The sequence below is a fragment of the Chanos chanos genome, chromosome 10 (genome assembly GCF_902362185.1).
Source record: "Chanos chanos chromosome 10, fChaCha1.1, whole genome shotgun sequence".
NCBI classification, from domain to species: Eukaryota; Metazoa; Chordata; class Actinopteri; order Gonorynchiformes; family Chanidae; genus Chanos; species Chanos chanos.
Genome location: NC_044504.1, coordinates 16,237,499 through 16,262,991, shown reverse-complemented (window position 1 = coordinate 16,262,991; position 25,493 = coordinate 16,237,499). Strand labels below are relative to the sequence as shown.

The 25,493-nt window shown below is 40.8% G+C and overlaps 2 protein-coding genes across 2 annotated transcripts; both read right to left on the bottom strand.

The window, feature by feature from the left end:
• Positions 1-1,215: 1,215 nt before the first annotated feature.
• Positions 1,216-5,979, bottom strand: LOC115822968 (max-interacting protein 1-like). Its single transcript, XM_030786945.1, has 6 exons — positions 5,893-5,979; positions 5,463-5,562; positions 5,164-5,196; positions 3,411-3,525; positions 1,633-1,837; positions 1,216-1,399 (listed from the first exon to the last, which is right to left on the bottom strand). Exons 1-6 carry the CDS (start codon positions 5,963-5,965, stop codon positions 1,242-1,244), a joined length of 684 nt encoding a protein of 227 aa, XP_030642805.1. The 5' UTR covers positions 5,966-5,979; the 3' UTR covers positions 1,216-1,241.
• A 6,222-nt stretch (positions 5,980-12,201) lies between these two features.
• Positions 12,202-24,941, bottom strand: add3b (adducin 3 (gamma) b). The gene is made up of 15 exons (XM_030787406.1): positions 24,729-24,941; positions 23,272-23,548; positions 21,547-21,691; positions 20,094-20,242; positions 19,645-19,725; positions 18,943-19,092; positions 18,392-18,535; positions 17,641-17,739; positions 17,093-17,266; positions 15,749-16,009; positions 15,075-15,191; positions 14,321-14,410; positions 13,522-13,642; positions 12,931-13,026; positions 12,202-12,443 (listed from the first exon to the last, which is right to left on the bottom strand). Exons 2-15 carry the CDS (start codon positions 23,467-23,469, stop codon positions 12,202-12,204), a joined length of 2,067 nt encoding a protein of 688 aa, XP_030643266.1. The 5' UTR covers positions 23,470-23,548; positions 24,729-24,941.
• Between the last annotated feature and the right edge of the window lie 552 nt (positions 24,942-25,493).

Sequence of the window (25,493 nt, the reverse complement as noted above, 5' to 3'; positions counted from 1 at the left end):
ATTTAAACAAGTACAGCATGAGAGTCTCATTCAGTCCTTAAACTGAACTGAGTCACTTTTTCAGAGTGCGAGATGCCCTGTTAAAAAGGTTGACACTGCAAATGCAGGTGCTAACAAGTGACTGTTTTCCAAATAAATATGGTATTTAAAAAAAAACTGATGATAGTATTACAATTTTGCAGTGGTACTCTGTACAGTACTTCAGGCTTAACTTGGATCTTGTCTGAAGAAAGGCTGAATATTCAAACTGTGTTAGCGCTAACGGTTCTCAGTGAAGCCTGACATTGATCCTGTGTGTCAACGCTATCATAAACAGTCTCACAAGTTGCATAAAGGTTCTCTGAATGTTCATAAGGAACAGGAACCAGAGCAATTTAATTACTATACCAAATTTCTGACTTGGTTTCTTTACCAAGTCTCATCGGACACAGCAAGCTGTCGCAAACTGATGTAATTGTTACACAAGAAAAATTCCAAGCCCAAGATATTTTACAGGAGACTAATCAAAGAGCAGGAAAGTCTGGCTCTCCAGTTCTTTTGATTGCACTCTAGATATTTCTAAGCTATCAAACACCTTTTTCATCTCCTAGATGGTGTGCTGAAGCAAAATTGGAACACACTTTATGAAATAAATAGCTGAAACTGGAGTCATGTTGCTAAAGGAGGACTGAGTCCACATGAACACTCTTCTAGTTAAGTGCTGTATTACGTACTGTATTATATTCTGTGGTTTCAGCTACAGACTACGTCAACTGCAGTCATGGAAAAGTGGAATATGGGTAATGTAGTTTAGGGCTAACATAATTTTAGGCTGGTTCATGTGTAATTAAGTTTTAGGCTGGTTTTGTCTTTGAGCCTAACCAGGTTCAGGCTGCTGATTTAGCCCTTGTCTATACACACTCCTCCTGGAAGGCCAGTCGCATCCAATGGTCACTGCTGGTGAACTGTAGGCAGATAACTAGGTAAAGCTGTGTAGATGCTGCTGGTGGAGCAGCAGCAGTTGGGGATTTAAAGATAATGCAGTTTTTATGGGCTAGGTTTAAAGCTGCCAAATGAAGTAACTCCCCATAAGGGATTATGGGTTTTGTTGTTTTCTATGGGCTCATTTTGAAGCTGCCAGTGGAGTGAATCCTGTGGGATTTTTGGGTATTGTAGTTTTGTTAGCTTAATTTCAGGCCATTTCGGCCAAGTAGCTCCTGCAAGTGGTTGTGGGTATTGAAGTTTTTTTTTTTTTTTTTTTTTTACAGACTGAGTTTAAAGCTGCCAGTCGAATAGCCTTCATCACTGGTCATGCTCTGCCTACTGCTGCTGCTGTCCTCCAGATCACTGCAGCTGCTGCCGACACTGTCCAGCTCCGCAGGAGAAAACTCCGTACTCTCAACATCAATCTCTATCTCTTCTGTCAGGTAGACACACACACACACACACACACATACAATACCCACAAATTATTTGTAAAGAAACATTCAGACAAGTGAAAAGGGATTTATTCTTTAAAGCATTATATTAAAAAATTAGTTTTAGCGTTTATTAAAGCTCTATGGAAATGCAATGCTTTATGTCCATGTGCTCTCCTTCAGACAGAGGCCATTAGTACGACCTTTGCCAGTACTTCAAAGAGACGAGTCTCACCTCTCTCTGAGTCCGACTGGTCAGATCCTGGTGTAGAACCACCGCTCCCCAGACGTCTTCGTTCCCTTTCCCTCTTTACCGGGCCATGTGTGTCCGTACTCCCTCTGTCACCCTGGAGCAGGGACAACTGTCTCAGGAGATGCCTCCTCTCACGCTCCAAATTGTCCAACGTGTGTTGACTTTTCCTTTCCGCCTCCTCCAACTTCTACAGAGACACAGACAGAAACAGCAAGTTTCAGAAAGAGACAAAAGGTACAGATATTAATGACACACTCTGACAAAGATGATCTGAATCTGTACGATGAACAAAACCATAGCTTCCTGCTCAGAGAAGACAATATCAGAAAAATGGTGATTGTGCAGTGTTAGCAGTGTTATATATAACACTGTATACACAGAGATATGTATGCACGCACATGTATATGAGAAAGAGAGAGAGAGAGAGAGAGAGAGAGAGCGCTCAAACAGCTCCATGTATTACAAGTACACAAGTATACTATTGTAAAGAAGCTTAATTCATCTGTTCTTGAAGAGGATAAATATATTATCTACATGAAGCGATTCCCTGTAAAATGGTTCTTGAGAGAACACCACGTGTGTAACTGTTATATTACATCTAGTGTAAGGAGAATCCAGAACCCAGTGTTTTAAAGCAGGCACTGCTCGCGTTCGGTCCTGTTAAATGACATGTGGAGTGAATTCTCAAGCTTGTTTTATTAAATATGAATTCACTCACTGTGGCCAGAGCTATAAATACCTACACATCTGAAGAGCTCTGTAGCCAAAGCCATCCGTGACATTTTTCATTGATATCCAATCACAGGCCAGGATTTACAGCCCACAGGGGGGGAAAAAAGCACACACACACACACAGACACACACACACACACAGACACACACACACACACACAGACACAAAGACAACAGCTGTGTCAGAGGGCTGTTGGACATATAAGTGGCATTTCCATCAGCTCCAGAGAATAAGCTTTGGCCTGTTAGCTTTGTAGATCTGGAGGGAGATGGCCAACCATAGAACAACTGTTATGTTTGTTTTTTTATCATAGTAATTCAATTTTAAATGCTGCTGTGAGACAATAGCCAGACATTTTCTGCATAGCAGAGCGAGGGATTGCTTCAGTTCCTTTAACTCTCTTTGAAGGAACCTGCTACTGAATACTGAGAATACTGTGACTCAGTACATTCTGCCTCAGAATGACCAGTGCCTCTCTAAGCCTCAGGGTTCTGCCTAAGGATTCAGTATTAAAGATTAGTGTGTTATTATCCCTGGCACATTTCGTATCAGTGTAGCCATGAATGGGGATGTGTGTAATAGCACAGACACTGAGTGACAACAGGAACATTTGTGAAATGATATCACAACGCAAGCTTGAGCTGGACAGCAGAACGAAATGAGGTCACACTGAATCACATTAACCAAAAGTCAAACGGGCTCTTAAACAGATCTCAGTCTTGTGTCTCCTACATCTTTTGGGACTCCCTTATATGTTCCTTAACACTGTCAGCACAAGTGGTCTATGTTAGGTTTCCATGGTGACCACACAGAGAAAAACAACAGTAACCATAGTAACTGTGATAATAAACACAGAGTGCTAATTACAGGGTGTTTGGTTAACAGGCTCTATGAACGTCATCGTGTGTGGTCATTTAAACCCTGAATGCGACATATTTCCCAGCTGGCAGGGGACAACTAGTGAACTGGTGAGTAGAGAAATGGGTGGATGGACAGATGGATGAATGGATGGAGCAGGATACACTACCTTAATATGGGCCTTGGCTTTGTTGAGCAGGCCCAGAGTGGTATGGCGATTACAGTCTGGACCAAGAGGGATCAGGGCTTTAAGTCTCTCTAGACAACGTCTCAAATGAGCACGCCTGGAAAAACACAAGTAAAGACACACATTTCAACCAGAGAATTATAGTGAGTATGTGTGCAAGCATGTGGGTGTGTGCACGTGCATTTAGCAGTATCTCTGTTCTCCTTGACTGCTCTCTGAAGATTAGCACTGATGCAGTAGTAGAAGAAACACACATGTGAGCGTGTGTATTTTTGTGCGTGTGTGCGTGTGTGTGTGTGTGAGAGAGAGAGAGAGAGAGAGAGGATACGTGCACACGCGTCAGTGAGAGTGTGTCTGACTGGTCTGTAGAGATTAAGCCTGGCCACAGCGGTGGTGTGATCGTGCACTGACACGTGCATCTCTTCAAACCAAAGATCAAGCCCAGTAAGCGGCTTTCAAAAGCCCAGAGAAGATTAAGACAGGGGTTGAACTCTGACCCTATATGTTGGGAGCTCCCCCATCAAACATATGGAAGATAGAGAGAGAGAGAGAGAGAGAGAGATACAGAGAGAGAGAGAAAGAGAAAGAGAGAACTCCATCATTATAAACAGGAAGCCCAAGAAGAGAAACCATGCAACAGGAAGCTACACTGTTACAGTACTGATGCCAAACTTGACCTCATAATCCACACACCAGGAAGTGTGACGTCTGTGAAAGTTCAAGGTCATGAAGACTCTTTTACTTTTTAAAATATTCACTTCTCCCATCCAAACAAAGCTTTTCTGGCTATATCATCATATTGTCTGTATGAAAACAAACTGGTTTCCCTCTTTAACATTTAAAATATAAAAAAAACACTTAAAATGGTGGGGGAAAAACTCATAAAACTGAAAAACTTAAAAATGGAGTCAGATTCTTGGTGTCCCATTATGTGTTGGAATACTCATTGGCAATTAAGTGGATAGTTTGCTTGAGGTTGTCAAAACAAAGTAAGTAGCTACCCTTACAGACCCATAAACAGCTTAGACATCCATTTTCCAATGAATGTTTCTTTATGTTAGCTGAATATCTGTTAAAATATCAAAGAGAATCCACTGATTTTCACATTCCAAGTCCACACAGATACAGTGTAGACTCAGATCAGTGTGTGTTAACACATATAATAGTCCCACACACACACACCTTTTTTGAGTGTAGAAATGCCAAAATGTAACCTCCAATGATAGATGTAATATTTCAGTAAACAAAAATTATAAGATTCAGTATAACCAAAGACCTGCTACTCTGATATTCAGCAACAGTGAAAAATGGAACTCTCTTCAAAAAAACATCGCTCTATATACACTATGTCAAACATATTGAACGTCTAAACCTTTCTGTACCTTTGCTCTCTTAAGTGTGGTCTGGCTAACATGCAGCTGAACTCCAACACATTTACAGCTTCAATAACTCTGTGCCAATTACAGCTTAGTAAGTGTAGCAAAAGCCTCTTTTAACTGAAGACTTCAATCACATTCCAAAGTCGTCTTTTATAATCCATGTGTCCTAAAATCAACTATATGAATATCTGAATATCAACATTCAGAGTCCCTACTTCTTATACTTTTACATATGCTGTGTAACTGTCTAGTAGGACCTCCCAGATAAAAATAAAGTACAGCGGGGGTAGGGGGAGATGGTTGGAGGTGTAGAGAGGGGAGGGCAGGAGAGACAGAGAAGTGGAAGTAAAGCTCACCTGTTCTTTTCAAGCTCATTGTGTGTTGATCTGAAACAACAAAGAGACCATATCAGACTCAAAATGAAAACAGAGCTTACTAATGATTATTTACTTTGGTTACATGTACAGCACTTTGACTAGGACTGTTTAACATGTTTAAAATATTACCAGTCAAGGACCAAATCCTTTGATGTGAAGGGAGGAGTGAAGAATGGTTTCAGTGTACTTTCTGAACAACGCACACTAATTCATAACCATAATAAGCCTTTTACTTCACATAGACATTCATATTATTTTATACATTTATTTTTTTCCCCTACCTGCTATTATCGATTTTTCTGTTTCTGAATTTGCGTTGTCTTTGCTGGTGTGGGCTCTGCGGACCAGGTAAAGTTGAGGCGTATCCATGTTCGCATTCTGAGGAAAAAAGAAGTGCATTGATAATGAGCTGAAAGACTATCATTGCAGGACATACATATATTCACACCAAAGAAGGTGCAAGCTATACAAACCATCCTACCAGGGTTACTCACAGTGCCTATCACAAAACATGCCACAGCCACCTGAAATGGTCCATAAACTGCTTCAGCAGTAGTGGACATCAAAGTAGCAGTTTTGTTGTTTTCAAGGTAAACAAGAGACAGAGCATTAAAGGGAAGGCAAACAAACAAACACACACACACACACACACACACACACACACACAGACAGACAGTTAAGAAAGCATTTCAGTACCCCAATACATACCCCTCTCTCTCCTGTCTAAATACGCAGCTGCCTCCAGTAACCTCTGTATGTTGGTGAACTGTACTTCAGTCATACTGCAGCCAAAGCTTAAAAGATAGCCCACAGCTCCACATACAATTTGCAGCGCGACTGACGGTAGAATATAGCCTGGCTTCCTCCTTCAATCACCGTTTCTATTGTATTCAGGAGAAACGCGTTCAGCCGATACGAAAAAATAAACGTGTTTACAACTCAGTTAAAGTCGAATGAGGCGTGTATTTAAAAAAAACGAATAAAATGGCTAAACACGGAAAATAAACTGAGACTTCCTCGTAGGAATTACAAGGCTGTTATTTTCCTTCCCCTCCCCCCGTTTGTTTACCTGCAGCACAGCTGATGGGCGGGGAGTATTAAGCTCGCCCACACTGAAGCATGGGATATGTAGTCTTTCCTGCAACTAAATTTTAATATTACCGCAACAGCCTGGGAAAGAGCTTTATGGCTGGTGTTTATCCATCGCCCTGCAACGAACGGCGAAGTTCAAACTCGGTATGTCAGCATGCCATATTTTAGGAGGACACTTTTAATAGCAGCTAACCCTCGTTTACACTAACCCGTGCAGATTTATTTTTATTCGTATTTACTTTATAAATCTAAAATCAGCAGTAATGACTGATCTGTAATGATTTTAGATTACATATCTTAGAATGATTTGTTATTCTAAAGTATGGATAACAAGGCAGAATACGCTAAACATGCTTGGGAACGCTCAAAAACTACAAACTCAAGCACAGCTTCTGCAATGGGAGAACGTGTCCGTGACGTTAGATATGTACAAACGTTTGATTGGATATATACATTGACTCTAAAGACACGGAGCTGTATCTGATCCAATGATAAGTAGCGGGCCTGTTCCATGTGGAACCCTTGTGAACGCCCATTCAAAAACCAGGAAGCGGTTCCCCGTCAAACCGAGCCCGTCAAAACTTTATCAGATGAGTTTTCGAACGGCGTAAATAATTCACAAGGAGGACATGTTCACTCTTTAATTTCGATTTAAACCGCTCCTGAAACTATATTTCTCAAAAAAAGAAAAAAAAAAATCAACAGATTCGTTCGTCTAGTATGAAACACAATGTACGTTCAAACATAAATAGCCTAAGTGTAAACTACGTTATTACCGAGAAGAGGACTGTTTGAAAACGTTTATACCTTGATATAGCTTTGATAACGTTTATACTGCTGATAAACTCTGGGAAAGTGTACCAACACAGAATTATACAGTGCAATCTTTTGCAGGCTGGTATTTGTTACAGTCTTTAAAGGCACTGTAAAATGGTTTTCTTTGTGTTCTATAAACTTCAAACTCATTTTAACCTCTAGTTTTACATTGTTGTTCGTTTAGCGCATTTCTGAGCATTTATCCACAGTGCAATTGGTTCGGCAATTAATTTTACAGATTTTCTTGTGCCCTAGAGCCTCAAAATACGTAATTTAGACGTTATATCACACCAAACTGCCTTTCAGTGAAAGTAGGTTGTTGTTAAATATTGTGTTTTATTCCCGGAAAATGTCCTGTTACATTCGACGGCCGACCTTTCAGACATTATCGAACGATTGAGACGTAGGCTATACAGCCTAAAGACTACATATACAAATGTCAGCTCCAAGTAGGATACGTGGAAACCACTCAGTCATGTAGGTTACCCATGCCACTAATCTCACACATCATTACGCACTACTATAATTTACGCATTGCCAACAATATTTTGTCTTACTTCCATTGTTCCTCTCGTTGGTTTCGATGTAACTTGCAGCTTGAAGCAGCACTTGAACGTTTTTCATAAATGTGTCGATAGGGTCTAATGCAGTATCGCCGCAGTCCAAGGCGCCGGTGAGAGAAAAGCTGGACATGTCGACCAAGTTCTCGTGATCCATAGACCGGCTGGACCCCACAGAAACCTTGGTGGGTCTCTTTGTACCCCGCTGTCGAATAATCTTCACCATATTGCAGGTAGTCAAGCTGTTAAAAACGTGAATGCGGACGATGTTCGCTGGGATCCTAGAGACTGGAGGTTGCGATGTGCTCAAGCAAAGCTGCAGCTGCTACCGGGCCGCTCGGCGCTTGTCCCACTTGGTGGATAATCCCTCCCACTGGAAAGCGTTTGACACTCAGGCTGGTGTGTGTGTGTGTGTGTGTGTGTGTGTGCGTGCGTGCGTGCGTGCGTGCGTGCGTGAGTGAGTGAGGTCTCAAAAAAATAAATATAATCAGTGGGAATAGTAGCAGAGCTAATAGGCAAATAACATTGGTGTTATTTGTTATTACACTTTTTTTTAGCCCTATCCCACATCATTAGTCCAGTGGACTGTCTTCCTGTTGGCAGTCTCCAGAGCTTTTATTCTGAGTTTACATCAAACAGGAGGTGTGTAGTTATATTATTAATGAACTAAGTACCATAACCAACCATATAATGACAATCCTTGAATTTGTTGCTGGATACTGCAGAACAAGGTAATCTGACTTGGCACTAATAGGTTTGAATAAAAGAGATCTCCAGTTGAAAGGATCTCCTTCATACAACTGACATAGTCTGCTCCTGCTCATATGAATATGACTAAGGGATTCAGCTGTTGGCATTACATGGCATTACCTCACTCTAATCCATATTCAGGTTCTGCACACTCATGAGGAGAGGGATTTGACCTCCTTCTATGCCCTACATAGTCAAGTTTTTAGGGGACAAATTCAAATCTGTTTCAAGGATTCAGTTCTCTCAAAAGGTGTTGTTTTGTAATCAACAACAAATATCATTTTATTTTCATGAAAAGCATGTCACTAAGTTGAACCATTAGAGTTTAGACGGTTTTCCTAAAGAGAAAATAAATTTACTGAATTAGCTGAATTTACTGAAAGGGTATTGGGAGGCACTTCAAGAATGATCCTATGTTGGGGATGTATGTCAACTGCTGGCTCTCAAAAAAAAAAAAAAAAAAAACCCAGCCTTGAAGTTGAACGTGTTTCTTCAGGGGAGTTTAACAATGGCTTGTTCTTTTAGGCTGATTAAGTACTCATTTCTCAGAGGAGGAAGTAAAGCTGTGGATTGGTGGGGTGGATGGATTGATAGAGGTAGAGAGAGAGGTGGTTAAAGAGAAGCACGGACAGATCCACAGGAGCACTGGTGCGTGAGATCTGTGGACAGACTCCCAGACAATAGATGCAGATGGCTAGTCTGGTGCAGATGTGCTTGGACTACTACAACGGATGAAAGAAAGAGACAGAGTCCAAAAGAGAGAGATGGGGGAGGATGCACTCTCCCTTTGAGTAAGAAGAGGGGTGTGAGACACAAAGATAGAGAGCAAGTAGTTATCTTAATCAAAATATGACATAATTTGGTTTTAGAAAAAAGAGCACAGGCTAAGGTGTACTTGTGGTCTGAGCTCTCTAAGTCTGATTCATCTGAAGAGCAATGGCAAGCCCAGTGCACTGACAAATTGACAAATACCAGTGTGTCATTTATCTTAGTGGGCATGACTGAAAAAGTTTTTTCTTTTCTTCAAATGCCTAAGAACTGAACCTCAAGAGGAAATCTGAGCGTTCATCTTCTATGCGTCTGCATGTTGACTTGAAAAAGTTTCCTTTAGAAAAGAAACATTGTCATAGCGCACGTAGATCCAGGGGAGCGCCACTCCTCCCAGAATTTTCAGACGTTTCATGCAAATGTCTGAAAATTCACTGCTGTACTGCTGTAGCATCTGTGTGTTATAAAAAACCACTACATCTCATTTTTAACACTGGGCAGCTCCAAGACACACGCACTCACACACACACACATACACACACACTTACACATTGGCTCACACACACACACTCACACAGCGTGGCCTTTGTTAAATACAATGGTTGCCCTGTGGTCAAGGGTTAAATAGAGAGTGGCAGAAGATTATTGTGTCAGTGGATCACCTGCTCTTTAAACCACCACTCCTCCTCCTCTCTCTCTTTCTCCTCCTCGCTCTCTCTCTCTCACTTTCTCCCTCCTAGTCCTTCTAGGTCTCTTTGTACCCATCTTCCCATCTGTGTTTGTCTTATCCCCTCCATTTTCCCCTGAAATATGTCTTCTTCATTCTCTGATTGTCTCTTAAGTGCTGTTGGTCTATTAATGAAATTAATTTTTTTTTATTTAAAAAAAGATGAAATTCTGTATTATGTTTGGTGTTGGTAATGGTTTTTGATAGTGAATCTGTGATGGTGTGACTACATGAGTGCATGTGCGTGCGTGTGTGTGTGTGTGTGTGTGCATATGCAAGAGATGTGGTGATTGCTGATGTACTCTCTGTTCATCCACTGACAAGGACACCTGTTGAGCAAGCTCTTGGTTTGTCTGTGCTGCACTTGTTTAGATATTCCCATGGTAACTCCCACTCACATTATGGACTGTGTGATTGAAGGCTTGAGCTGAGATAATTATCAGCCTTTAGAAGATTTTTTTTTGTCATTGTAATAGCGAGGTAAACCATGGCTGAATTTATATCAAAACAACCTCTTGTTAACCATTATTGTCTAAAGCTCACAGGCCTGTTCCATGGCTGTTCCACCAACAGTGGGTGCGTGCATGTGTGTAAGAGAGAGACAGTGAGAGGGAGGGAGAGAGAGAGAGAGAGAGGGAAGAAAGACAGAGAGACAGAAAGAAAGGTTAAACAGTTCTTTTTAGTGGAAAATTTGGTGTGTTAAACCTAGTGTTATTTAAAAAGTCATTTCAATATGCACTCATGTCAATCACTTTCTGCACTGTTTTATTAAATGGAATGAAAACTAACAGAACTAATTTCACAGGTTTATTAAACGAGCCAGGAAGCAGCCTCACAAAACACTGAATGTTTCAGGCAATCACATTCAAATACCAAAGCATATTTTAAACAGAGGAAGACAAATTAAGCCATAGTAAAAAACAATACATGAAAACAGTCAATGAAGCCAGTACAGAAAACAGTTTGTTTAACAATAATAAAAATATGAGTACATACAATAAAAAGAAGAAGAATACAAAGAGATTTATAACTTTTTTAGTACACATTTAAAAACAAAGACAAGTTAAAAGAGTACAAAAATGTGTCGGTCAAACATCTGCAGTAACAGTTCTTCAAACTCCTCACTGGAATTTAATTTCATCATCTTCCTTTGCTTTTCACATAAACCATTCACTCTCAGTCTCAGTCACATGAGCCCCGTAGAGCAATCACATATGCACCTCAGCCTTGTGTCTGACACAATTCATTTGATTAACTTCTCACTGTTCACATTGAAGATCTCTCTGTGTCTAGCTGTCTTTGTATTCCTCTAGCCAGTTGTTTAGAAAACATTCCAACACCATGCCCTGTATACAACGTATTTCTTAACATTCAGAAATATCAAAATATTTCAAAAACCTGTAAGCACATCATACCACGTACGTTTAACTTTCAAAACCTGTAGCTCTTTTTTGTCCCCTATCGCACCACTTTCCAATTCGACAGGAAACTGAAAGAATAGCTCACAAATTCAAAAAACAATGAAGATACATCCATAAAACATATTTGTTATATGAGTGAGATATTTTTAATTTATATTTTTAATAGCGATCAGTGAATTATATCCTAGTGTTTTAAAGAGTTTAATATGAATTAGCAGCAATTTACTACACAGTCACATGGTTGGCATGTGTGTAAGTCACTCCATACAAAGACAGTGTATTGCATCTGACAAACAATATAATATTCAAGTTTAATCCCACAATTACTTCAATTCAGACACAGAAATAATATTGCAAAAAAAGAAAATTCCAGACCCTCAAAAAAAATATATAGAGAGATTATTACATGGTTAAACCATGAAGGAAATAATGTGGGCAAAATTTGTGATTTGATCAAAGAAGAGTCATGAGACAGGAAGCCTTCACTATGTTATGCAGACTAAAAAACTCTATAATCTTAGTAACTGTCTTTGCTTTCAAATGGAAAACTATCAGTATGATGAGTGAATAAATAAAAATGTGCTTTCCACTTCTCTGCATTAATTACAGATTGAAATATTAATTTTATTTAGTGGAGATGTAATTTATTCAGAGCTGTAGCAAATCAGTAAAGGAGATAATGTTGTGTTGCGTTTCCTATAGAGCCTTCAATCTTAAAAACATCCCCACATTATTTGACTCACTTAAACAACTTGCTTTGACAATGAGGCATAGCCTAAACATTCATCCTTTATGGTCCGTCTTCTCACTTCTACCAGCTACACACACACACACACACACACACACACAAGTGAAGAGTACACCTGCTTTTTTCTCTGCTTCCTCACGTTTCTCCTTTCTCCTTCTTCTTGTTCATCTTAAGGAAAGAAGGTGTGCGGAATTTCTTCTTCTTCTTTTTCTTGGGAGACTGTGATTGGCTCTCAGGAGTCGCAGGTTCACTGATGGTCTCAGCGATGCTTGTTGTTATGGAGACCTCCATTTCCTTGTTGATGCTGAGTTCAGTAACCTTGAGACTTAGGTCGTCTTCCTCTTGAGGCAGGTCATCATGACCATTAGGAAGCAGCTCTAACAGGGGGTCTGAGTTTATGTGTGTGTGAGTGTGTGGGAGAGAGAGAGAGAGAGAGAGAGAGAGAGATTGGAGGGGAGCCAAGAGATGGAGATAGAGGGGGGAATTTCAGTTAACAACAGTGTCAGAAGTCACTTTCAGCACAAAGGAGCACATGGGGAAGTGAATGCTATAAAAGAACAAACAAATATGTTTACCTTCATCATATTAAAACAGCCCATGGCAGTTTACATGTGTAACAGAAATTCATTCAACTTTCCTTCAACGTTCACAATGCCCTAAGCCTGCTCTCAGGTTCAGAGTGTTTTTGTGTGCATATGTGTGTGTGTGTATGTGTGTGAGAGAGAGAGAGAGAGAGAGAGAGAGTCTGATGTTAAGGTTTTTTCATTTTATATCATAACTCTCATTTTCACCTAGCCATACTGATACTTCTAGGCTCCTGTAAGAGAAAGAGAGAGAGTGAGTGAGAGAAGGCTAGGGCTTTACCGTCTTTAGCTGGGGTCATGAGTGGAGAGAGGGAGAGAGAGATGGTGGAGCTGTCGTACGTGGTCATCTCTTCGGCATCAGTCACATCGTCGGGCTCTGTGACAGGGAAGAGGAGAGGCGGTTAAATGCTGAATCTTCACCATTTCTGTGGTAAAACGCACACACTGTGTAACACGCTCTCTCATTCTCGACCATTCACTGAACTCAGCTGATCCGTGTAGAAGAGAACAGCAGTGTGTTTGGCCGAGCACTAGGCAGCTGACAAAAGTTAAGGAGTAAAGTTAAGACTCTTTGGCTGTATGAGAATAATGTCAGCTAATGTCAGCAACTAACGCATCCAGGCAATTTCAGCGCCCTTCTCTGTAACTGGTATCACAGGAGTAATCATTAATCAGAGGATCTTTGACCTGAAGAAATTAGTTGTTTTGAGGCAAACTTGACTTTGGGTGAAATGAACAGCTTTACTTTTCAGAAGCAATTTCACATAAATAAAACACAGTATTCAGAATGTGATGACTGGGAGAGAGAGTAAAATATTGTGAACATTTGAACAGTGTGTGTGTGAGTGTGTGTCTGTGAGCGTTTGCTCACCTGGTGTACCATGTTGGCGTTTCTCCACAGTGTTTGTGTACTCCTGCAGCTCTTTGTCTGACTGACTGAAGGGATTTGGAGGCAAAGTCGCCGTCTGCTCCTCATCCTCATAGATGAAGGCCTGTAGAGAGAACAACAACATGATCAAGCACTTCAACGATAAACTCCCTCTCTTTCTAACTATCCCTGACTGCCTGTGGGAAGATAAAAAAACATTACTACACACATACTTACTGTTTTTACATGCAGCCTAATAATCAATGAATAAATCATTTAATTGCTTATTTGAGATAACTCGTTCACAGCCGCGCCTAAATTAGATTAGAGTGATTAGACCAAATTTGATAAAGATGAAGTAACTGAAGTGGAAATAAGGGATGGAATCCTTTGACTATTTATTAAATATCTGCATATATGCAATTAAAAACCATACAGATGCTTGAGTCAGATAACGGTCATAAGCAGGATGCTGTATACAGAATACAGAGTTCTCACTCCTTTCTTTGCCTGTGTTACACTTTACTGTGTTACACATTAGACACTAATTTATGTAAACAAATAGCTTAAACTGACTGGTCACCTATTGTGCATATAAACACTTAATTTGGGATCTGTAAGTGAGATGAATTCTTTCTGATTCACAAAATATTCTGAATGTAAGTGTAGCTCCAATGTTCTTGTTCTAATTAATTAATATCTTAGTGGAAAACATTTGTCATAGTATACTTTTCCAAAATGCCACTCATTATGGTACTGTTTATTATAATATCATAGTGTGGATGAATTCACAATCACTTACTGGTCCAGGAACTGTGTCAATCACGATTCCAGCCAATAGCTGAGACTTTGGCCCCGCAGTCATCAGATCAGCTCTGTTCTGCTCACGGATCTACAGAACCACAGAATAGCGTTATAAAAACAAGTGCTGTAGATCCAAACAGTCCACTGTGTCATTCATTTCCACTGATGAGGAGTGTACGTAACTCTGGCTCTGACTGCAAAATCATTTCAAGTATTTGGAACGAAACATAAACAAAAATAAAAATGAAGTCAAACTGAGGACAGTAAACAGAAAGCTATGAGCTGGTTATGTGGGAATCAGGCAGAGTTTTGGAGGTGTGGTTTAAGTCTGTCCTTACACAGACCACACAGGGAGAGCTACAGAGGCATGGTGCCACATCTATTGTCCAGGACTTCTATCCAAAACACTCTTAATGTGTAAATATTATAAATATCTAAAAAAATAAATGAACTACAAATCTGTAGCCTGAGAAAACAACAGCCTAAAATGCTTCAGTTGCTGACATTGGTGTTTAAAGTAAATCAATGACATAGACTTTTTGTGTGTAATTAGGCACTGAAGGACAGAGGTCTGCACTAAGCCGAGATGCCTGGGGGAAATCCTGGTCTTCCAACAGATAATCTAATCAATGGCTGTCAGCGACAGAAACACTCAGTGGGACTCACTGTATACCACAAAAAGATCAAGTTCTTGCATCTTTCTGGTACACGATAGACTCTACTCTCTCTCTCTCTTTCTCTCTTTTCTTTACCTTATTCCTCTTCTCCAGTACTTCTGTTGGGTTGGTGTTGAGTGGAACAAACTGGTTGGGATCCTCTATCTTTATTGGAGTACCACTGCTGCTGCCTGACTCCTCTGATTTCATCCACTGTGAGATGAAAAACAGAGGGACCATATAGGCCTGCTTTAATATTTTTTAATGATAGATGATAATATTATGTTATCATGTCACTTAAAGCAAATATAGCACAGACTGAATGACTTATAATATCAAAATTAATAAACCTGAAAGGGCAAATTTGATTGTCTGGTGCTAAATACAACTTCAACAAAATGTAATATTCAATCACCTTTTTTCAGTGACATGCAATCTCCACCTGAACGTTTTTTATGTTCTCTTGAGACGACCAGAGATAATATTTATTTACCCATTACTGATTAAATGTGCCGTATTTAGGTCTTGTAAAGGGCCCAAACTATCCAGACAGCACGCGAAAGGCAGTTCTTGTAATTACAAAATAACACCACAAGGGGGCAGAGTTGCATCGATTTTGACCAAGCTACAAAATATCTCCCAACACAAGAGCTCTTATCCTCTTACTTCCCCATCTCAGGAGGACATTTTAAACTATTGTTTGCCTTCTAATGGAGGACCATGGAGCTTTGTAAAGCAGGAGAGTGTGTGTAAGTGCTTGTGTTTTATACCATAGTCTTAGTACGGGGGCTGCACTCTCCGTTGGCTGACCGTTCTGGGACGTTGACTTTTAAGTAGCTGTTGGGAGAGTTGAGCCACCGTGTTCTCTCTCGGTCACGTCTCTGAGCCTGCACGTGAAACGGACTCCATGGAAACACATCCTGTTCCTCTAATCCTACCGCAGTAACGGTGGCTGGGATCTCCACCTCGTTCTTGTGCCGTGGTTTCTCTTTAATGATAGGATGGCGGTAGGCATAACCTGTTCTGTAACCCTGGTAACGCAGAGAGAATAGCATAGAAGTTGATGGAGCATTAAAAAAGACATTGTAAACACATTGAATGAGCTCAGTAAAGCTTGCCTTCAGTAACTCTGTCATCACCCCAGTAGAGTCCGAATTTTAAAGGGGAATAACGGTGCAGAGATGTGCCAAATGAAAATATTACTACACACATTGACTAGAGATTATTAATTAAACAGTAATTGTGAAACTGATCAAATTAAAAAAACAGGGAAAGCAAAACCTGATAAGCCAGGACTTTATTATTACTATTATTTATGCCGGTTATAAATCTACTTCATACTGCTGATGATTTGACTTAAATGAAGACTCAACACACTTTTAAAATGAAAAAATATTAGGCACCATAAACCTTTCTAAACTCCATTTTAAGGATGTCTTAAAGATGTCTAGCAGTAAGGCACAAATCTTACATGAGCATATATGTCTATGTGCTGTATGTAAAACACTAGAATTAGAGCCTGTTTCAGACCACCCTCTGAAAGAGAGGCTCAGAGGTGGGTAGATTACATAAACAATTCATCCCTTACACACACACACACACACACACACATAAACAGAGGGGAATTTCTGTGTGTGTGAGTGTGTGTGTGTGTGTGTGTGTGTGTGTGAGTGTGTGTGTGTGTGAGTGTCTGTGTGAGTGTGTGTGTGTGTGAGTGTCTGTGTGAGTGTGTGTGTGTGTAGCACAAAAGCCAAACTCAAAATTTTCCACACAATCGACTCTTAATGGCTATGTGGTCTGCTCTCAATACATCTGGCATTCACAAATTAGGCTACACGCCCAAAACAACCCCAAACTCTCTCTCTCTCTCTCTCTCTCTCTCTCTCTCTCACACACACACACACACACACACAGAACCCACCTACACCACATCACACCCACTAAAAGATTAAAAAATAAATAAATAAAAAAACTTTCTGCCGTTGTCACAAAAAAAATTAAACCTGTACTAATACTTAATTTTTCATATTCTGAATTTGAAGTGTTTTGATCCATATGTCTAACTTCACCATTGTGACTGATATGAAGTCAGAGTAAGTGCAAAGGTCACTCACCAAATTATCCAACATCCTCATCAGAGACTCAAACTCCGCCTCTCCCAATCTCCATCTGATTTGTTCCTCCTGCATCTCCCCATTCACTATGGGTAGGGCATTCACAGGTCTGTACTGCTCTCTGTCCAACAGCAGCAGATTCTCAACACCACCTGAACACGACAAGGCATTAACCTACAGAGAGAGAATGAGAGAGAGAGACAGAGAGATGGATAAAGTGCTGGGTAGATTGTGACATCAACGTTTACTGTTTACCACAGCGGAAGGCCATGAAGGGGCCACTTCATGTGGAGTGCTGGCTTACCACCCTACATCCCACACACACACACACACACACACAGAGTATGCAGCAGTATAGAGATTAATCACAGAGATCTGACTTGAGTGTGTTTGAACAGATGGGAGTCATTAGCCCTGTTCTCGCAGACGGATAAAGAAACACTGACTCTTACAGCACGAAACCCGTGGCACAATACACAGTTCAAGCCTCTGATATCTCAATGTGAGCTACTCACTGTGTGTGTGTGTGTGTGTGTGTGTAGCCTTACCTGGACTTCACATGCCTCCTGGCAGTGGTAAATATAGTGGAATGCTTCCTCTATTGTCTCTCCAAATGCCAACACCCCGTGGTTTCTTAAGACCAGCACCTAGAGAACACAGCCAGTAGTATGGATTGAAGTTTTAGTGCTCAGGAAAACTTCTGGACAATATTGTAGAATTATAAAGATTTTAAGCCTGGAGGGCTTTCATCTTTACAACAGGAGCAATACAGATCTTTTTTGTTCTTTCTTGTTCTTTCTTTGTTCTTTTTTCTCTGTCCATCTGTCCATTCATCTCTTTCTCCCTATTTTTTTTTCTCTCAGAGCATGTTTATCTGTTTTTCTCTACTGTCTGTGTGAAACGTTTTATTTGATCCCCCTGAAATGCTCCAGTGTCTTGTTTTTTTTCTAAATTTCCTGCCTTTTTTTTTAAATACTCCCCATCTCTCTATCATGCTGTCTTCTCACACACACCCAAACTTACACACACAAACACACTCTTTCTGTTTCTCTCTCTCTCTCTGTCTCTCTCTCTCTAACTACTGCAACATTTTGTTAGCACTTCCATTATGTGAAAGAAACATTTTTCTTCTTTAGTACTGTTCTTTTTCAGTTTTACTACTTGGCGTGCTCCACACCTTTCACAGTTGTTTAACTCTCCACAGTAACTGTGGTGATACGAACTGTCACTATTTTATGGCTCTCCACTGTGTAGCAGAGGTCATGACGGTGACCTATGGCAATGGTTACAGAATGTTACCTTGGCAGTGGGTCCTAGGGCTTTCTGTAACTCCACCCTCTCCTGTCCATCATCCACATCACCACGGTAACTGAAGTAGGACACGTCACCTAGTAGCAAGGCCTCATGGGAGATGGGTAAGATACCACATTTCATGGATGAGACCTAAAAAAGTAGGACATGTGACAGAGGGTCTTAGCCAGTGAGAAGAGAGAGAGGACAAAGGCATCTCTCACACACAGCTGAATCATCTCTTAATCACCTCATGACTGGGGCTGACCACTTGTCCATATGACAAATAGTACATTTCAGACTTGTAATTGTGTTAATCTATAGCAGTTCTGAAAAGTAAACACATGTCTACATGCCTGTGTAATGAGATTTCTGTTATCTCACAAAGGATCTAGTATTAGTTGGCCGTATTGTTTTGACTCTATTGTTTTGTGTGTGTTACTCACTGAAGCTGTTGCTGGTGAGTGTGCATGCATGCGCGCGTGTGTGTGTGTGTGTGTATGTATGTGTGTGTATCCAGTCGGCGTGTTCAGTGTGTGCGTGTGTGTGTGTGTACGCACTGCGGCTGTTGCTGGAGTGTGTATGTGTATAATACATCGGGCGTCAGGACGGACTGAGTAGACGGCAGCGTGGGGGCTGAAGCCTGTGAGATCTATTGCCAGTCCAGTCACTCCCTGATCCACCACATCACCAATCATATTCACCTTCACCTACACACACACACAGAGTGTGTACCAAATCCAACGGCAAAAACAACTGTTTCTCAAGACTAACTACAAAGTTCACACATAGCATGATACAAAGATTTAAAAAAATAAAATGAAAAAAGAGAAAATTATCAAAAACATCACTATGGCATAACAGATGCAAAAAAAAATTTAGCACAGAACATAGTAATACTTCAGTTATCAAGTGAAATGCATATTACTATAATATTTCATTAATATAAAAGACTGGGGCAAAGGTAGAGTTTGGGACAACTATTGCTGTTTGACTGACATGCTGTTTATGTGTGTGCCTGCATGTTGTGTTTGTCCTTGACTTTTAAGGGCATCATATGAAGTTTGCTGGGTCGTGTTAAATTGAGTAGGTCAGAGGGGTTTACGGGGTGTGTAGGTCAGGGGAACAGGCTTTTTAATGTTGTGCTATATCTCTGAAATTACCCTCAGGGCATCAGGACAGACTAGACTATTGACTCCACTTATCAATAAACATTACAGTCAGCACGCGTGTTTGTGTGTGTGTGTGTGTGTAAGGCTTACCAAATTAGCTGCAGTGGCCTCTGAAAATGAGAGGCCTTGAGGAAGAATTAGAACATGGTCTTGTTCCTTACTTACACGCACCTGAGAGAGAGAGAGAGAGAGAGAGGGAGAGATGTATAATAATGAATTTAATCTAAAACAGTATGTCAAAACTCATTATACAGGAGAAAGAAGTGCCTTAGAGAGAAGATGGGGAGAATAAAAGAGTCTGCCTTAACAGTCAATTATGATAAACTGTTAATTTAAATCATAAATCCACATTAAAACAGTTTTACAGAATACCTGAGACGCTCAGTGAAAAGGCCTCAAGCAACAGTTTCAAACAAACTTTGGCAATAAATTCCCTTTAGCTGAAAAGTATTACATACACAAAGCTGTATATACAAAGTACAGTAATATTCTAAATGATTTGCAAGTATATTTGTGTAGTGTGGTGTGTGTGTACTCACAGTAATATAAGCATTGGTAAAGTTTGTCCAGCCATAAAGATCCAGCAGTCTGTAGAGGCTGGCCAGTTTACAGCGGCTCTGGCGCTCTGCTTTAGAATAACTACAGTCTACACCAAACAAATCATTCACTGGAGTGACCGTTCCCAAGCCTGAACAGAGAGAGAGAGAGACTTAGTGAACCGACCTACATGTACAGTATAAAAACTCTCTGATGAAGACGTCTGGACTCACTACATAGCCCTGTTACTCTGACATGTGTATAACATTATCTCACAGTTGTTTGATTAAACAAAAACTCTGTGAAGAGTCTAGCAGCACCATGCAGAATGGTAAAGGTTAATGCAGAGTTCTGTCTATCCCTATTTAGAGACAGTAAAACAACACATTGTGAATAGGAACTTAACACACTGGAATCTTGCATTTTACAAGCTCTTAAAACAGTGAAACACCCTTTGTGCAGCGACATAACTTCCAGTAAGTTGCCAGTAAAAACCATAGACCAGAATTATAAAGTCCACTGAACAAGCACACTTCTTCTCTCCTTCATTTGGAATGTAAATGTAACAGTGATAGTATCAGAGTGCAGTCCACAGATCAGCCAGGCAGAACAGCAAAGAGGTCACCGCTGGGACAAGTATCAGGTGGTGCGGTATAGTATTGATGCTTTAATACTATGTAGAGATCTGACTGATTGAAACATTTTGAGCTCATTTAGAACATTTTAATCTTGAGTTCATTAAGGTCCCTAAAAAATGGCTTCCCAAGTGTAACATGCAGCTGAGATACTGGCAGGGCAAGGGTATGGCCTACATTTAGAATTTAGAGTTTTGATTCTACAACTGTTAACAGGAATCCAAAGGAAAGCTATGGGATGTGTTCTTTTGGGCAGCCCTGTTGGCCAGATGTCCTCTTTTTTTTTTGGCTCAGCTTGGACGGGCTAATGTGATTATGTGTTATTGTCTATGTAACTGATCAGGACATTCTCAGATTCAGTCAGAGAAGTGAGCTGTCCTCATTGCTTTTCGTTCCAACCTCTTAATTAAAAGCTGATTTCTTTCACATGGGAAACAGGTGTGTTTACTCTTCAGCCAATCAGAGATCACAGTGGTGTCTTGCTAAGGACAGCAGCAGGATGTCTACCCTCTGAGAGTGGATCTGTGTCAATCTGAGAGGATAGCTCCTCCAGGTTATGATGCTACAGTTCTAATGGTGTGAAAAAATACAGTGGTTTGCCATGTGCATGATGGAGGATGCACCGTCAGTATGTACAAGTCAGGGCAAATGAGGTGGCTGTTGTGCAAGAATTGCATATTGTGTACTGTCTTCACTGAGACATTCTGATGGAGAGTAAGTATGGATTTTGTGTCACAATGCAGTTATGACTATATGGGTCAAAGAAGTACGTGTGTGTGTGTGTGTGTGTGTGTGTGTGTGTGTGTGTGTGTTCACTCACCAAGAGAAGAATTGTATGCTCCTGTCCCAGGCAGTGAGTTGGCCATGATGAGGTCTGCAATGTGACTGAGAGCCAAAAGACCACTGGAATTACTGCCCTTAGAGACCTGGTCCTGAATCAAGCCCTCTAATTCATCCTTAAACACCTGGAAAACACACACGCACACATGTGCATACACACACACACATATGCATACACACGCGCACACACACACACACACACACACACATACGCATGCACACGCGCACACACACGCACACACGTTTGAGTTGCTGCTTAGATAAAACCCTTCAACTCATGAACAATATCAGACATTCACACTATCAGGACAGAATATGACTGCACAAACAAAACATCTCCAAAAGCTCTGGCTCCTCATGACTATCTTTGTGTGGGCGTTATGAAAACTGGTAAGCATATTACTTTATATGGACAAAAACAGGATGAAAGAGAGGCAGAGAGAGGGAGAGACGAGGGAAACATTGAGAGAGAGAGACAAAGACATCACTTTGTCTAGTGTTTCTGTTAGTGTTTTTTTTTTTTTTTTTTATTTTAGCTGTCTAGAGTTTCTTCCCAAAAATGGCAAGATATATGTCTGAATCTTAATTTGCAGGGCAAGGCTAAATTTACATTGTAAATTTAAACCAATAAATTTTGAATCCAAGGGAAGAAAAAGAGCTATGAATTCGCACTGATACTTTGACCAAAAAAGAGGAGAAAGAGACTCGACAGGAGTAACGTTGATGGAAGGCCAACATTCCACACTATCTCTGCATGGTTTCCATGGTGATGCACTGAGTTCCACTTGTTGGTTGTTATGCAATCTCTCACAAGCGTGGGCTCCTTTTTACATGCTAAGTGAGAGAGTGTGCATGTCTATGTGTATGTTGTTCTTTAAAGAGTGTTTTCACAGCATTTTTCCCTTTATGAGACTGACTGTTATTGATTCAAAGGTTAATAAGCACTATGTGTAGGGGTGTGTGTGTGTGTGTGTGTGTGCTTGTGTGTGTGCGTGAGGGGGGCCGCAGGATTATGGCACCAATGCAGTTTAAAGAAATTTGACCAATCTGACCAGTCATCACTTTCCAAGTCTGATTGTTTCTTAACATTTCTGAATGCGCTCTCTCTCTCTCTCTCATGTGTGGGTTGTGGTGTATGTGGTACTTCTAGCTGCAGAGGCATCCAAAGCCCTCTGTGCTTGCTCAACTGTCTCCAGTAGGAGCAGGAATCACTTGAACTTCCATATTACACTCTTACACACACACACTGTGACACACACAGTCTGGTCTCATGCAGTTATTCTGTTTAGTGCTCTCTTTAGTATGAATACACAGACTAAAATGTGAACATGTTGTCGATCAAATCAAGAACCAATCATGGTAACCCTCCTCCTGGCTTGGCCATCTGTCTCTGCAGAGTACACACATTTCACTCACATGATGTATTGCTATGTAGTCTCAACAAGGCTCTCTTATGATCCTCACAAACCAGAGCATGTCAAGAGTTTTTACCCCCAAATCATGCCCTCATATCACAAAACTTGGCTGAATGGTGCTATTGTGTCTTTATGTTAAATGTTAATGTTAACAGCGAAAGCTCTAAATGATAGCATGAGAGTAACATCAACCCAAGGCTGTTTTAGGATGAACAGAGTGTCTGTTTCTCTCTCTCTCTCTCTCTCTCTCTCTCTCTCTCTCTGTGTTTGCGTTTGTGTGTGATTCTTACTGGACTCTGTAGAATCTGGGTCACTCTTTTCTTCTGCTCCATCATGCTAAAGTCTTGTCTCAGATCAGGTGACATGTTACGGCTCCTCAGACACTCAGAATCCTTTTCGTCCATTCGGTCAGCGTACCTCTCTTTTAGGTCCAGACTACTTGGGGTCGGTATCCGGGGTGACCCCATCTGCTCCACTTCCACACTCATCCCCTAACACTCAGACTGACACACACAGCAACCACTGCTATGTTTCTCACTGCAGCTGGCAGCAGGTGATCCCTGAATACTGGAATATGGAGAGATAAAGTGATGTTAATACTACGTGGTAATAATATGTTTTGCTGGAATACTACTGATTTCAGAGTGTGTATGAAGTTGTATGGATGGTTAAAAAGATTGTTTTACTCATTAAATCTAAAAGTAAAGTTTGTTCCCCCTCCTCAGACTCACACACAAAAAAGAAAACTTCTTTGAGTTAAGTCTTGACTTTCTGATAGCATCGAGTTCCCTGAGATATTTTTCCTAACAAAACGCTGCAGACATGCTCTGTAGCAAAGACTGACCCAAACGCACACATACATGCACACTTAAATCGACGGCAAAGCTTGACACACACTCTAAGCACTCTAAGCTTAGCACACACATTTTTTGCCTGGCCACTGTGCTGCACCTTAGTCTATCCGAGCAGCTGTAAAGAGTCAATAGTGAGCAACTGGGGGGCGGCGGGGGACGGGGGAGGGGCTAAGTTCCCCCGAGCGCCATGAAAATGCAACAGATTTAGAGCACTTCGCACCTTTACAGATAAAACGTCACCTATGGGGGTGAAATGGGCGAATGCGCACCCGAAGATAAGTACACAAAGCACAGTGAGGCGGTAACTCTTTCAACTTTCCAATGGGGTGCGCAATTAAAACTAGACTGGTGTGCGGCAGTATGTCTTTGTGACTCGTGGGCTTCATAGTCAATAAGAATACATCACCACAGCGAGTGTATCTAAACAAATCAGTTATATCCAGGCTACAGACACACACGTAAGATGAGCCTAACCTCTGAATCAAAAGCCTTTCTAACTCCAAATCTGTATAGAGTGGACTTAGGACTGTCTGATTTCACTTTATTTCCATACATGCCGTATATATTTCATTGTCTTCAAAAATCTGTTTTAACTTGTCTGGCGCAGCTGCCTCCGCAAGCAGTCTAGAGCTTTTGTCACTATATGACTACCATTACATTACGTAACATTATGAGTCTATCAAACGCATCCGACCCATCAGTTTGTTCTTGGAATGATACAACACAAAAATCTTTACCATGCAAAGTCTCTGAATTCTTCAATCTTCGGCAGCATTTAAAAGCATATGTAATTAAATAATGTAAACTGTAATATTACATTTGCAAGAATCTGAATATCAACTTTTTGAAAGTTGACTGCTATACATACATTACGAGTGCAATGCCTTACGAACATTTATGTAGTTTTCAGATGATACCGAAGTGGATTCTCTGGTTCTGGTCGGGACACATCACTCCGTCAGAAAAGACAGTGGGAAAAGGCAGGAAAACGTTTCTGATGTTATAATCCAACCCGCGATAAGTTACACCCCAATTTTAAGCATTCTTGCCAACTGCAGATCGACACTTTTACTCCCAGACCGTGTTTTAACGTGGTATGTATTGCGCCTTATTCCCAAAACCAAGAGAAGTGTGTGAGCGTGCGCGCTTGGAGAGCTCGTCCGCGTGTTGTACGTGGGTGTGTTTGTGTGGGAATTTGCTGAAAGGACCACGTGGTTTGCCTTACCCGCCCACTGTTGATTACTTGGCGGGACAAAAGTAAAGCAGTGCAGGGTCCCCCATTCCCAGCTACCCCCGTCTTTACCTATTTCGCCCCGACACACACACACACTTACACACACAACCACACCCCCTTCCACCTGGGTGTCACACAGTTTTGCGGGTGGGTCAACATACATCAAAATATATATTTTTTTATTCATTTCGCATAGGCTATGTGAGGTCTTATTGCTCAGCAGTCTGTACCATTATTCACTTGAAACGATCTCTGTTAAATGCAATGAAATGTTCTTTTTTTTTATCTAAATTTACTACATTTACAGTCAGAAAATCAACAATTAGAGAACATCCATATTCTCATATTTATGTTAAAGATGCATTTCTGTGCAGAGAAAACTTCTTATTATCTATGCATAGATACGCATATAGATAGATAGATA

Coding starts and splice junctions, on each gene's coding strand:
- LOC115822968 (XM_030786945.1), bottom strand. CDS start 5,965: ATGACTGAAGTACAGTTCACCAACATACAGAGGTTACTGGAGGCAGCT. Junction 5,197..5,462: donor AAAATCGATAATAGCAGGTA/GGGGAAAAAAAT, acceptor TCTTTGTTGTTT/CAGATCAACACACAATGAGC. Junction 1,838..3,410: donor AAGCCAAGGCCCATATTAAG/GTAGTGTATCCT, acceptor GTGTCTCTGTAG/AAGTTGGAGGAGGCGGAAAG.
- add3b (XM_030787406.1), bottom strand. CDS start 23,469: ATGAGTGTGGAAGTGGAGCAGATGGGGTCACCCCGGATACCGACCCCA. Junction 15,192..15,748: donor GCCCCCGTACTAAGACTATG/GTATAAAACACA, acceptor TTCATCTCACAG/TGGATGAAATCAGAGGAGTC. Junction 12,444..12,930: donor CATGACCCCAGCTAAAGACG/GTAAAGCCCTAG, acceptor ACCCCCTGTTAG/AGCTGCTTCCTAATGGTCAT.